At 32.3% G+C, this 16,007-nt stretch overlaps 1 protein-coding gene across 2 annotated transcripts in view; it reads right to left on the bottom strand.

Moving 5' to 3' along the window:
• LEMD3 (LEM domain containing 3) overlaps positions 1-16,007 on the bottom strand; it is a 68,044-nt gene that overhangs the window by 4,745 nt on the left and 47,292 nt on the right. For both annotated transcript variants that reach the window (XM_069489624.1, XM_069489625.1), the window contains exons 5-9: positions 4,021-4,100; positions 3,789-3,934; positions 2,816-2,917; positions 2,606-2,708; positions 1,749-1,927 (exon numbers count right to left, since the gene is read on the bottom strand). In XM_069489624.1, coding sequence (XP_069345725.1) covers positions 1,749-1,927; positions 2,606-2,708; positions 2,816-2,917; positions 3,789-3,934; positions 4,021-4,100 — 610 coding nt within the window. The remainder of the gene's footprint in view (positions 1-1,748; positions 1,928-2,605; positions 2,709-2,815; positions 2,918-3,788; positions 3,935-4,020; positions 4,101-16,007) is intronic.

Here is a 16,007-nt window from a genome sequence, read left to right as displayed (position 1 = left end):
TGGTATAGTCAAGTAACTAAAAGACAGCCAACGTGGCTGGAGTGGGAAGAACAGAAAGATAACCCGAAGAGGAATATGTCAGATTATCCAGCACCAGATAAGCCACACTAAAGTATTTGGACATTATCATAAGAGTACTAGAAAGCCACTCAAGTGTTTTAAGGAAAAGAATAATATGAGATCTGTCTTTTAAAACTAAAAAATGTTTAAATAGATTGTTATGTGGAGAGTCAATTAGGTAGAAGCAAATGTGAATGCAAGACCAGTTAGAAAGTTATTACAGTTGCCTAAGGAGATTATCGTGATGTAGATAAGCTAAGCCAACAGTGCAGATGCATAGTGGATAGAATCAGGACATATTATGGAGTAGATCTGACATTACCTATTGATAGACTGGACAAAGGGGGGTAAACAAAAGAGTAAGAATGACTCATATCATTAACCAGAGTAGGAACACTAAAGATGTCAGTTTGGAAAGAGAACATATTGAGTTTGTGTACATGTTGAATTTGTGGTGCCAGTCTCCTAGTAGAGAAAACAAGTATACAGCTGGTTACAAAAATCTGAAAACAAAAACAGAAGACCTAGTTTAAGATATAAATTTGGGAGTTATCAACATATATGTTAAATTAAGTAATAGCATGAAATCATCTAGGGAGAGAAAGAATGACAAAAAAGATGCCTTCAGAGAAATTCTAACACCTAGAGGTCTACAAAAAGAGGAAAATCTAGAAAAGAAGATTGAAAAAAAGGTCAGAGGTAAGAGAAAAACCACAAGAAAGTGGCATTCCCAAATCCAGACGAAGAAAGTCTCAAGGAGGGCTCAATTGTCAAACACTGCTAAGAGGTAAGTAAAATGAGTTTTTTACTTGGTTTTGAGCTTCCTAGGGCCCTTCTGCATGCATTCTTTAGAGGAAATAGTTTGTTAGTTCAATCTGTGGCACATCAAAGCATCATTTTTATGCCATGATTAAAGAACTCTATTATTCAAGCTTTTTCAAAGTGAAAATTAATTGGAGAAAAAAGGGAGTGACTGGATTTTTTAATTGCAATTCCAAAACAATTTACTCACCTTTTCCATGATAAACATGCTTTTGTAGAAAAAGAAGTTACTATTCACAATTTTCTGATTATTTTATTTTCTGCTTTCCCGTGTAGCTGGGGTTTGGGTACATAAGGCAGCCAATCTTCAAAACCCTCTACGTACTTAAATATACATGTTTTTCAAACTATGCATGCATTAAGAAAAATTTGGAAAGATATCTACAAAAGTTACTTGGCAGAAAGGATATGAAGGTGGAAGGGGTCTTAGTGAGAAAGAGGAAGGGGCAAGCAAAAATTGGAAAAAACAAAAGCAGTTAAAAAATTATGATTCTATTTATATATGTAATATATGTATGTTGTGCATATATAAAAATAATATGTGTCTTATTTAAAGAATTAGATAAAAAAGAATGCAGCTAGGATCTATAATACTAAGTTGCTTTAAGTGAAAAAGACATAAGATCCAAGGAATGTTTATTTTTATTACAGTAAAGACAAACCATTTATGTTTGCATTAGCAAAGACAAAAGTACAGAAGGCTACATGAAGAGCTAACACTGATTCCTTCCATAGGATGGAACTGTTTAAAAGGGAGCTTTGCCATCATACATCTTTGAATTATACTGTTTCACTTGATTAAACACATATGACTTTTGTCATTTTGAAAAATTAGAAGAAAATTATTTTGTTTAAAAAATACATACCTTGACCCTGCCATACTTTAGAAGGTATGACTAATATTTTGTCACAGGATGCAGAAGGCTGGATCCATCGCCAAACAAGAAAATCCGCACCACCTATTCTTCGTGTTTCCGTGCGAACTCTAGACTCATTAGCAGCAAGGAAGTCAACAGCTCTCTCCCAGACTTTCTTCATTTTTTTCCTATCAAGTGAACAAAATGACAAATTTACTATTATCTTGGCTTACCATCTTTTTGAAATATTAGTAACTGAAATAACGGTTATTGTTAACTCTAGCTGTACTTACCACTACTTATGGAGTTTGTTCAAAAAAGATTTAGGTGCCTGTATCTCACCTAAGACTTACTGTATTTCAAATAGAACAATGAACATCTGTACTCCCTAACAGCAACTCAAAAAAATTGTGATGTGGTTTGTGACTATGATGTGGTTGCTAGGGTTAAGAATGCTGCTTTAGGACATGGCATCATCTTTTTATTTTCAAAAAGTTATTTTTTAGTGTTTATTTTAAAAGCTTTATTAATAACAAATAGTTATTTAAAAACATTAGTAATATACCACTGGCTATTGTTTATGTTTCTTTATTAAAATGAAATTAAAGGAAATAAGATGAAGACTAACAATTAATCAAGAATGTATAGGAATGAGAATGATTTAGAAATGCAGTTATCTATTATACCCCACTCAAAATCAGGAGGATAACAGAAGAGAATTTAGGGAGAGAGTGTAAAATACAAAAAACAGTCTGTATAGTAAAACAGGTCTATTTAAGAAAGGTCACAACCCTCAATATAATTTTCAACACTGCAGAAGACACCTATATTCTGATTTACTTGAAGTCATAAGACTTTGAACACACCTGTCATGAGGCTGTATTAAGGAATCACGCACATGTGGAATAGGCATGTAAGGCTGTAAATCCTTATTTTCCTGGCAAGCTTCATTATGACTTCGTAAAACATCTGAAAAGAAATCAAATTAACAAATGAATCAATTGCTTGACGTTATGTTGTAGTTTATCACACAATGACTGTTTTAGAAATAGTTTAGATTTTTATAAACACCATACCTATAATCTTTACCACCATATCATACATCTGCCTTGTTTCCTCTTCTTCTTTTGTCCAACGATATTTCATGTAACGCAGAACAACACAAACCATCACTACACCTGCAATATTCATTACTTTGTTTTAAAAATTGTGGTCAATGACATGCAATAATATTGCAGTTCCTACAATGATTATTTTAATTGTCATAATGAAATAATGGTATAAGCCTTCAAGACCAAAGGCTGAATTAGTTATATAATTAAAACTATGTAAGAAAAATTTAATACTAAACATTTTCCAGAATTTCACTTCTCTCTAGAAAAAAAATTTCTGTTATGTTGACAACTGAACATTTAAATTCTAACTACTATTTTCAAAAGAAACAAAATAAAACTGTTTCACAAACAATTTTCTTTTACAGCATTAAACTACTAGAAAAGTGAGTCTCATGAGACTAAACATATTAAATCTTACTTTGAGTAAGATGAAGTATTTTAAAGAGTAGGCAAGAAAAAAGGGAAAAAAAAGGAATGAGTATCTCCTAAATTCCCATTATTAATTAAAAAATCATAAAATATAGTATCCTGAATGAAAATTTTAATTCAGGTAAATATTTTTAAAACTAAAAATAATTTTAATAAGCTTAATTTATAGTATTTTGTTATTTAAAAATAAGCTAAACTTTTATATTTGCCAGTTCTATTTTCTCAAGTAGATTTCTATGTATATACTAACCACACTTTTTTCTGTGGTATTTTCTTAACAAAGTTTTATTCCTACCTCTCCTTATATTACTGTTTTCTAAGCCCTTAAGACTGATACTGACATTATTAAAAACCCTCAACTTTAGTATATTTAGTGAAGATTTCTAGATGTGATTTATATGGCAACCATCACAGAAGTGAATTCTCAAATCTGGCATTTAGTGAAATATATAAACACAAAAATTCTAGACTGCAATGTATGTTCTTTCTTATCTTCACAACTTACCTAAGCATAACAACAATAACCTGTGGGTTACGGTAATAAAAGCACGTCGAAAACGACACCAGAAAGACATCTGTGGTCTTGTGGATTGTAAAAACTGCACATCAGTTATATTTGTCAATTCTTCCTCAGGGCCAAAACCAACACACCTATTTAAAAATAATTAAGGAAGAGTTTAAAGTCAAAATCATTTCTTATAGAACAAAGTAGTCAAAGTGGAGATCAAATCCTTTACCTTATTCCAACATCTTTTCCATTTTCTAAGATCCACTGCAATGAGGTATTAAATATATTTTCATATTCAGGACCTAGATCCTAACAAAAAAAATAGAGAAAATAACTTTTTTTTTTTTTTATGTACCTATATTTTTAGAGACAGCGTACTACTCTGTCACCCAGGCTGGAACACAGTGGCACAATCAATCATAGCTCACTATAACCCTGAGCTCAAGCGATCTTCCCACCTCAGCCTCCCGAGTAGCTAGGACTACAAGCAAGCACCACCATCCTAGGCTAATTTTAAAATACTTTTTGTAGAGATGAGGTCTTGCTATGTTGCCCAAGCTGGTCTCAATCCTGTCCTGTGTCAGCCTTCCAAAGTGCTGGGATTATAGGTGGGAGCCACCATGCCTGGCCTACTAATTATTCTTAATAATCCACATTCACTTGACTCTTTATAAGGTGTCCTATAAATAACATATTCTACATAACATTTCAATTTTAATTATATAACAAACATAATAAAAATGTATCATTCATTATAGAAAAATAAAAGGATAGAGAAAAAAGTCAGCATTTTCCCACTACTCCAATATAAAACCACTGTTAATATTTTGCTATGTTTTCCTTTTTTTTTTAAATATTTACAGATTTGGGAATTCTTTTTCTTAATAGCTTGTTTTTAAGTGCCATCGTGATAAGAGTGAATTAACCACGTCTATTTCATGGAACACTATTTTCAGATAAACAAATGGAAAAGTATGCAGATCTGAGTGTTTAACAGATATTTTCTCAACATATGAATGCAGGAGGCCTATAAACTCAAAAACTGACTATGTTACCTATGATAAAATTCAAGCATTCAAGTGAAAAGTAGAATTTTGAAAAACGTGCATTCATCTATGTGACTTTAACAGCTTCATAATAGTTGAAGACCCTTCCAATGAAATTTATGTGATATTAACAAATGTGACTTTTTCATATGGCATAATGAAATGTCAACAATTGGAAGATCTGCATAGCTCAGCAAACCAATATATTTCAAATGACCGATGCATAAAGTTATAAAATCACACATAAAGATCCATTCAAAGTGCAAAATACACAAAAGGACTTTATGAAACAGAATACAAAAAGTTCACTACTGTGGTTCCATATTCCATACTGCAAATAACCTTTAAGAAACTATTATTTGTAGAGGTTTGGAATATTTACAATTATCTGAAAAGGCAATTATAATATTAGTACTTTTCCCTGTTTTCACTACGTATTGGTATGAGGCTGGACTTTCTTCATGTACTTCAACCAAAACATCATCACAACAGACTGAATACAGAAGCAGATGAGAATCTGGTTGTCTTTTATTAAACTAGACATTAAAGAGATTTGCAAAATTTAAAACAATGCCGCTTTTCTCATTAAATGCATTTATTTTGGAAAATAGTTATTTTTCATAAAAATATATCATGTTAACATATAAGTTCAACATTATTATTCTAAATGAATAAATTAAATGTTCTTCAATCTCTAATATAAGTATATATTTATAACATATATTTACCATATTAGAATATATGTATTTATAATATACACACACATATATATGTATATTTCACACAAACAAAAGCCATTTAGGGTCCTCAGTAATTAATAGGAAACCAAAAAGTTTGAGGACTGCTATGTAATGGGTATGTATTTTTTAAACTAAAATTTAAAAAATAAAAGTGGTATATTATATATACTGTTCTTCTATTTACTTTTTTCATGTAACAAAGTATTGTGTCAATATCAGTATATATAGAAAATCCCCTTTTTACAGCAAAATAGTATTCCATTATATGGTTGTCCCACAATTTAATCCCTGATTAATGAACATTAAGAGTATATCCAACTTTTTAATGTATCAAATATAATACTATTATAAACATCCTTAAAAATGTTCTCATTCAACAAACATTTGTTGAGGGTTCACTATGCACCAGGTACTATTCTAGAAACTAGAGGTACAGCACTAAACAAAAACAGTCAAAATTCCCTATGTTTAGTCTATTAGAACTTAAGGTCTATTAGAAAGTATGTCGTTATTTATGTTTTGAAGTATAAAGAACGAATTTCTAAAAGTAGAAATAGGAAATCATTTTTTGAAAATCACTTTAAAAAAGAATTTTATAAGTGGGTATTACATTTTATTAACAGATTCCTCAATAGCATTAGAAATTATAAGGTTTTCATTTGATCAGTTTATTTCCTAATATGAAACTGGTAAGTTATCGTAATATACCAAATTTGCAAAGATTAAAAAAAAAGTTTTACAAAGCAGAACTAATCTTGCTAGGCATCATTACTTAAGACAGTGAAGATAACTATAGGCCATCTGTTATTTTTTTAAACAAGTGTGATTGTTTATTACAAAATTTACAAATATCAAAAATGTACAATGTATTTAATAATTAAAAACATTTATATATGAGATCATTTCAATGAATATTATGAACTCAGAAATAATCATGATGAGAGCTAAATAGCTATCTGCTTAAAACAATAAAAGTACACATTCAATTTATACATAAAATCATCCCGAAGTATTCATGAGGGTTGGTTCCAGGACGTCTTCCCACCCCCACTCCATGGATATCAAAATTCAGATGCTCAAGTCCCTGATATGAAATGGCATAGTATTTGCATATAACCTACACACATCCTCCGTATACTTTAAATCATCTCTGGTTACTCATAACACCTAATACAATGTAAAAGTGTATAGATAGTTGTTATACCATATTTTTAAAATTTGTATTATTTTTAGTTGTTGTATTTCTTCCCATGCAAATATTTTTGATCTATGGCTAGCTGAATCCGTGGATGCAGAACCCATAGATACCAAGGGCCCATTGTATTTGTAATTATAAAAGATACGTGCTCATATGAGTAAGAACTAGAAAAGAATGAAGAAAAAACTGATTTTTGTTTGTTTTAATATTGCTTTAAAAGAATTATGCAATAAAATTATACAAAATAATTTCAGGTGATTACTGTTTCAATTGTTATAAATACACCAATAGAAATCACTTTGTGTATAATGAAAAATCTACAAAGCAAGATTAACATAGGTTATGCATGGAGCTGGAGACATTGGGTTTATTGTTGTTTGCAATGTTATCCATTAGTACAGGTTTTTAAAAAGGATTTTGTATTCATTTAGTTCCTTTCAAGGACTATCCTTCAAAGAGACATGGAGATCATAAAAATCTTCAAAAACACAGACACTACAGCACCCTTCAAAGGCATGACATATTTAAAAAACTCAATGAAATAAATACATTGTATTTACTTGTGTTTATATACACCCTCTTCAGCTTGTATTACTATAATCTGCATAGCAGTATAATGTACTTTGCATTACTACATATACTAATAGACTAGTATGATCTAGTCTTTGAAGACAACTATAAACATAAGGTTCAGACAATGTAAAACCAAATCGCCAAGTTTACTAGTTGTAAATTTTAAATACAAAAATTTTAGGAGGTTGAAGACATTATAAATAGCATTACTGTCCTCATTATCCTTTAAAAATTTATATAATGTTCAAATTAACAAGAATATCTACTACTCTAAAAAGCTAAGCATGAGGAGAAACAAAGACTTTAAAACTTCTGGTTTTAACACTAAGGGTGGGTGGCCAGGCATGGTGGCTCACATCTGTAATCCCAACACTTGGCTGAGGCAGGATTGCCTGAAGCCAAGAGTTCGAAACCAGCGTGGGTAGTGTAGTGAGACCCCATCTCTACAAAAAATAAAATAAATTAGCCAGGCACCTGTAGCCCTAACTGGGGAGGCTGAGGCCAGAGGATCGCTTGAGCCCAGGAGTTCCAGTTTATAGTGAGCTATGATTGATGCCACCGCATTCCAGCCTGGGCAACAGAGTCAGACACTGTCTCAAAAACAAAACAAAAACAATAAGTGTAAGAAAAAAGTTGCTACTTTCCCATTTTCTATTTTCCTTTCCCATGTTAACACCACTAGATATCCACTCACTATCTGGAATGCAACAGAACCATGAAATGTTAACTTTATGGATACACATTTTCAAAAAACAATTAATTTATTTAAAATCTCATTAAGGATTCAGTAGGGTGTTGAGGTCTAAAATATGCCATTACTTCCACAAATATCTATATAGCATATAGAGTTCTATAGTATTATTATATAAAATGGAATTTTTATGAAAGTTAAAATTGAATTTTCTTGCTTATGCTGATTAAACAGTTCATGCTAATATTGTAGCATACATAACATCTACCTGATTTTAAGAGTTTAAACTGTTTTATTATTCACTTTTTGTAACCACTTGAAAAGCTGTAGATAAGAGGGGTAGACCAACTTTCTCTTTTTTCGGTAAAGGTCAAGGTCCACAGAGCAAATATTTTAGGCTTTGCAACCACACACATTTGTTTTTCTTTTTTTTTTAAGCAACCTTTAAAAATATTGAAAACCCACAGCTTACAGCCAAACGAAAACAGACAGGCTGGATTTGGCCCAGAAGCCATCTTTAACCAACCTCTGAAGTAGGGCATTTCAGAATCACAAAACATTTTCCAAAACTGATAACAAAAATCAGGAGGAAACTAAGTTTTAAATTTTTAAGGCAGGTTTATCATTACTATTGCTTATTACTATTAACTTATAGGCAATTGTTCAGCAAATATACTCCTGACTGCTTCACATAAATCTTTCTAAATTCAAAGAATGTTTTCCCAAATCTTAAATCTAACTGAACACATTATGTGTGTATATATACACATCCCCCCTCCAAATGTACCTTATTTCAAAATAATTGGTAGAAAATGAGTATTTTAAAACCCATGTCAGATGCTTTGAACTTGGACTACAGGTTTAAGGTACAAAAATAATAGTTTCATGTAAAAGACTCAGCTCATTAAAAAAAGCAACAAAACTTTAGTAAGAGGAGGAAAAAAGGCATTGGTAATAGGGATAAGTCAAGCAAGTACTACACACATAATGTGGATAGTTCATGAAATGGATAATTTACACAGTAATAGCTATATGGCTTCCAGCTGGTGAATGTTCTGGTTAATTGTGAGATGATATATTCTATATATCACATGGAACCTTTAAAAATTATTAAAATATAACAGAAATCAACAATGCTGAATATGATGTAACTCTTAATGATTCAGTAGGAACTTGATGATATTTCACCCCCAGGAATAATGGAAAAACCAGTCTTTAGAACAAGCAGACTCGAAGAGGTAAGGGGTGGATGATGGGAGGTTGCTTGGTAGGTACAACATGTGTTGCTCCAGTGATGGATGTACTGAAGGCACTGACTTCACCAGAATGCAATATATCAAAGTAGCAAAATTGCACTTTACCCCATGAATATATACAAATAAAAAATAAATGGAAAAAAAAAAACACACAAGCAGGCCTGGGATCAGATGTACAACCTTAAGTGGGGACAAGAGAAAATATGTTACCTATGCAGATGCACCTAACTTTGACTACTTCTTCATATCGCAATCCTTAGTAGCATCAGTCCCCTGTCCACTCAATAAGTGGCCTAGGAGTTATGAATGGTTCTATTCCCAGTTCTGTCACATACTAGCTGAACGATCTAGTTATTTAAACCCTTTACGCTTTTGTTTCTTTATAAAATGGGTCTGACACCACCTACCTCGCTCGATCACTGAAAAATAGACATAGTATATAGAAAGCATGAAATTGTACTCGATAAACTGTAATTATTTTTATAAAATTTCTCCCTTACTCCACTTCTCAGAATACTTATTTTTCCACACACTTTCATTAACAGTGATTAGCATTCTAGGCCATAAAAGTCTATGTAGCCCCATAATTTGGCACATTTGCAGCTGTCTACTTTCTTATTATTTTCTTCATAAATCTTAAATATATTGTATTAAAGGTTAAACAGGTTTTGAAGCGACCTATGAACTTAAACCACCATTCACTACACCATTCCATAGAAAAGTTATCATATGATCTTCCCACCGTTTGACCTAAAAACCAATCATGAATTTTCATGAAAATATAATGCTATGTATTTCTTAAATGTTCCACCAGAGGGAACTCTTAACTTTTCACAAATCAAAATAAGCTTTCAATATTAAAAACAATGAACAAAAAAATAAATCAAGAAATGCTTTGGAGGAGTTAGAAAAATAGTGTTTGAATTATTTTAATTAATATTAAGTTTATTTAAATTTTCTTTGAAGGAGAAAGTGGGATACATAAAATGAAAATCATATTCAAGAAAACAAAAACATCTTACTGAGGCTTGTTCACTCATTTTACTCCAACAAACATTACTTACTGTGCACAAAATGTACTAAAAGTTGGGGGGAAATTAGCTTAGACTTATAGGAGCTCTATATATTCTTTGATTCATTTACTCCTCAAAACTTAACTGTGCTGCTGGTGAAATCACAGTACAAATATATGAAAATGTATAATAGATCTCTCTATATAAGCAGAAAGTCTACAATGTACATATTATCATCATTGTTTGATACCAGCTTTGTAGTGAAGTTCTTCCATATTTGTATTAGAAAATGGGTAAAATAAAATCAAATAGCCAATTTTGGGATTGTGTTAAAACAATCATTCCAAATTAGGAAGTAATTTGGCAACATACATCAAAAGTATTTTTAAAAGTTCATGCTCTTTGAACAAGTAATTTCCTTTCTAGGATTATTTCCTAAGGAAATATTAGAAAATCAAATACTATATGCAAAGATTAGAGTGCTTTCATAATACTGAAAAACCACAAACCAATAAAATAAAATCATATAATGAAATATCCAGTGATAAAAAAGTTTTTAAAAAACTGTTCAATGAGAGGGGAAGGTGCACAAGGGAAAGATATATGAATATTTATAACATAATGTTGGGAAAAATATTTTAAAAGACTAAAGTGGACCAAAATGCTACTGGTGGTTATCTTTAGGTGGTAAATTAAAATTTTATTTCCTTTTATTTTCCATAAGAATTAAATCATGAACATTATTTTATATTGAAAAATAAGCATTAAAAATAGTATCTAAAAACTTTTATATAGATCCTAAAACTTTATTTTTCAGGAAAAAATCCTGTTTACAGCTTTTTTGTGTGTGACAGTCCAAACTGCATCTATGGCGATGACAAGCCATAGCAGGTTTCATAGCATTTGAAAAACCTAAAAATGGGATTTCAAAAAGAAAAGGTTAACAAACACACATATATAAACCTAAATGTATAAAAAGGGTATTAACATTCTACATAAAATCACTTAAATAAGAAATGGAATTAAATTAATCCAGTCTTTTATAAAAATATACAATAGAAATTCTATTAAAATAAGGAAAATCCAATCTGAAATGTAAAATAATTCAAGATATAAAAATCTTCTTAAGACTAGAGAGTTTATCACAGAAAAAGCACTTGATACAATTTAACATCCCTTTTTCATAAAAACTCTCAACAAACTAGTTATAGAAGGAACATACCTCAATAAAATAAAGGCCATATATGACAAACCCATGGCTAACATCATACTGAATGGGAAAAAGCTGAAAAAGCTGTCTTTTTCCTCTAAGAACTGGAAAAAGACAAGGATGCCTATTCTCACCACTCTTATTCAACAGAGTATTGGAAGTCCTAGCAAGAAATTTAAAGGGCATCCAAACTGGAAAGAAAGAAGTCAAACTGTCCCTGTTTGACATGATCTTAAGCTCCACCAAAAAACTCTTAGAACTGATACATATGTTCAATAAAGTTGCAGGACACAAAATCAACATTAAAAATCAGCAGCTTTTCTATACACCAACAATGAACTACCAAAAAAAGAAAAAAGCAATCTCATTTACAATAGCTACCAAAGAAAAAAGAATAAAATACTTAGGAATAAATTTAACTGATGAGGTAAAAGATCTCCACAAAGAAAACTATAAAACACTGAAGAAAGACACTAAAGACAACACATAAAAAATGGAAAGACAGTCCATGTCTTTTAGAAGGATAGAAGAATTAGAAAAATACTGTGAAAATGATTACACTATCAAAACCAATCTGCAGATTCAGTGCAACTCCTATCAAAACACTACTGACATTCTTCATAGAAACAGAAAAAAACACTTCTAAGTCATATGGAACCATCAATAGCCAAAGTAAATCCTGGGCAAAAAGAACAAAGTTGGAGGTATCACACTACCTGACTTCAAAGTATACTACACAAAGCTATAGTAACCAAAACAGCATGGTATAGGCATAAAATCAGACACATAGACTACTGGAACAGAACAGAGAACCCAGAAATAAATCTGCAGATCTGCAGCCCACTGACTTTCTAAAAAGGCACCAACAACATTCATTGGAGAGAGAACAGTCTCTTCAATAAATGGTGCTGTGAACCGAATTATCTATATGCAGAAGAATGAAACTAGACCCCTGATCTCTCACCATATACCAAAATCAACTCAAAATGAATTAAAGACTTAAATGTAAGACCCAAAACTATGAAAGTACTAGAAGAAAACATGGGAGAAATGCTTCAGGACATTAGTCTGGGCAAAGATTTTTATGGAGATGACAGAATAGCCAAAATAGATAAATGGAACCACACCAAACTAAAAAGCTTCTGCACAGCAAAGGAAACAATCGACAAGTGAAGAGACAACCAGTAGAATGGGAGAAAATACCTGCAAACTATTCATCCAACAAGGGGTTAATATCCAGAATATTCAAGGAATTCAAACTTTTAACTCAAAAGCAAAAGACCAAATAATCTGATTAAAAATTGGGCAAATAAGCTCAATAGACATCTCTCAAAAGACATACAAAATGGCCAAAAAGTATATGAAAAATACTCAACACATCACTAATCAGGGAAATGCAAATCAAACCACAAGATCTCTCTCACCCCAGACAGAATGGCCATTATCAAAAAGACAAAAAAATGCTGGCGAGGACGTGCAGAAAAGGGAATTCAACACACTGTTGGTGGGAACATAAATTAGTATAGTCATTATGGAAAACAGTATTGGTACATCCTTAAAAAAAATTAAAAACAGAACTACCATATGATCTAGCAATCTCACTAACGGATATATATTCAAAGGAAAGGAAATCAGTGTGTCAAAGAGGTATCTGCACTCTCATGTTTATTGCAGCACTATTCACAATAATATGGAATCAACCTAAGTGTTCATCAACGGATAAATGGATAAAGAAAATGTGGTATATATACATAATGGAATACTATTAATATTTCGCCATAAAAAAGAACAAAATCATGTAATGTGGATGAGCTTGGAGGACATTGTGTTAAGTGAAATAAGCCAGACACAGAAATACAAATACTGCATCTTTGCATTCATATTGGAAACTAAAAAATTGATCTCATAGTAGAGAGTAGAACAGTGGTTAACCAGAGGCTGGGGGTGGGGGGTGGCGTAGCCAAAGGTTGGTTAATGGATACAAAATTATAGTGAAGTAGGAGCAATTAAGTTCTAGTGTTCAATAACATTGTAGGGTGATTGTAATTAACAATACTTTATTGTTTTTTTTAAATAGCTAGAGGAACAGATTTCAGTATTCCCAAAACAAAGAAATGATAAATATTTGAGGTGATGGATATGCTAATTACCCTGAATTTATCATTACACATTGTATACATGCTTGAAATATCACACTATACCCCATAAATATGTACATTACACATCAATTAAAAATAGAAGAAAAAAAGCCAGAATTCATTTATATTTATATATATACATATATATATATGTATGTATGTTTGTTTTTTTTTAAACTAGATATAGGCAGTTTCCAACTCAACTCATGCATGGATGCTTCCAGTAACTTCCTTGCTGCTAGTCTTTAGTATAACTAATCTCTTCCACCCCACTGCTGCCTGGCTTAGACTTTGACACATTCCAACCATGGGTCTGTGTCCCTTCTTTTTATTTTGTACTGTTGCTGTAGTCAAATGGTTGGGGTTCAAGAAAGAGTTTAATAATTCTTCTACACCAATTGTCTCCTCCTCAGCTCCAGTTTAACTACTGGTCAGAGTCTATCCTGTCCCCAAGTTCCATCCCATTTCATTAGTTCTTAAAATTCAGTACAATTGGCCTTTCTATCCATGGGTTCTGCATCTATGGATTCAAATACTGAATATATTTGATCATGGATTGAAAATATTCGGAAAAAAATGGATGGTTATGCCTGTATTGAACATGTTTCAGTCTTTTGTTTCTTGTCATTCATTATTCCCTAAACAATATAGTATAACAACTATTTACATACCATTTACATTGTCTTATATAAGTAATCTAGAGATGATTTAAAGTATACAGAAGGATGTGCACAGCTACATGCAAATACTACATCACTTGAGTATGTTAGGGACTTCAGCATCTATGATTTTGGTATCCATGGGGGGTCTTGGAATTAATCCCCCAGATATCGAGGGACAATTGTACTTAGTAGATTTTAAGAATCTCAGAGTTCTTCTGAAATGTAAATGGATCTTGCTCTAGGAATTTGTGACCAACCATAAAATATCTGTGCTATTACCTTTCAGAGATTAAATCTGAGATTTAACTGGATTATTAAAAAAAGTGGGAAGGAAGCACTGAATGGGATTAGATTTTCCTACTGCTAGAAGTAAACAACATTCAGTCATTTCATAAGGAACCATTTGCTTGCTTTGGATTCCCACATGCTATACCGTTCCTTCCTCCTGGAATATTTTATTCTATGTTCCCTTTAGCCTTCTCAATGCAGTTCCTTTTTTTGCCCATACCCTGCAATTCTCCCATCTCTTAACACTGAAACTCTCTTTAGTCAAGATCTTTTTAAATTCCTTAGCTATCCAATCTATTAGCTATTGTACTACCCACAAATCTGACTGTCATCAATGTTTTTATCTAGGTCAAAATTAAAAATGAAAAAGATAACATTGAGAGATAAACCCTATGACATGTTATTAGAAACCTCTCTTTAGAGTGGCACTAATTTAATTAATTAGAAAACACAGAAAGAAATAAAACTTATTGGGCAGCTACTACAATCATCAGGCACTGAGCAATGTACTTTATATACTGACTTAAGCCTCCGGACAACTTTGACAAGAATTAACAGTCCACTTTCACAAAGAGAAACAGGTTCAGAAAAGGGACTTAACCAAGATGAAACAGCTTCCATGTGCCAGTGCTAGAATCTGAATTCATATCTAATCTCCATCATACTACATTGTCTTAACATCTTTTTGGTATCTATATATAAGTCATGCATTAAGTTAAAACCTCAGTCCACATTTCTCTTTGTTGACAAGCATATCCCAGGAGACTGTCAACGAAACCTTGCTAAAAGCATTAAAACATATACTACATCCTTAATTTTATAAAAGGGGAGGAGTGACATCAGCAAGATGGCAGAATAAGAAAGCCCCAGATGCTCCTTCCCACATGGAGACACTGCATCAACAAAAATACACAGACCAATTCCATCTGTGAAAAATCCAGAAATCAGTTAAGAGGTTCCTATACCCAGGCAAGCACAAAACCACCTGCATTGAAGTTTTTAGAAAAATTCATGGCACTCACTTGCCAGATTCTCCTACCACCCTACAGGGCAGTATTATTGGGAGGATACTCCCAACTTCTGACTTTTCCCTAGGTAGGAAAAGACAGGACTAGAACATTTAATGGTCTGAGTTGGGGTTGGAGGTAGTGGTAACTACTAGAGCAACTGGTTTCTGTCTTGCCTGAATCTACTGACAGGAAAGAGCACCGGGTTAGGGGCTACTAAGAACAAAAGTGACAGTCTGAACACCATACACTCACTCATCATCCCCGCCCCTCCCACTCCCCCAGCTCCTGCATAGTTCAGCATGAAGAAAGTTAAGAAAAACTCCAGCTTCCTGGGGAGGAAAATAGTTGGAGCTTACATCTGATGTTCTGACTTCACCAAGGCCTGACTGGT

The sequence above is a fragment of the Eulemur rufifrons genome, chromosome 16 (assembly GCF_041146395.1).
Source record: "Eulemur rufifrons isolate Redbay chromosome 16, OSU_ERuf_1, whole genome shotgun sequence".
NCBI lineage: Eukaryota > Metazoa > Chordata > Mammalia > Primates > Lemuridae > Eulemur > Eulemur rufifrons.
Note: the sequence above shows the minus strand (reverse complement) of the source record. Positions and strands in the feature narration are given on the sequence as shown.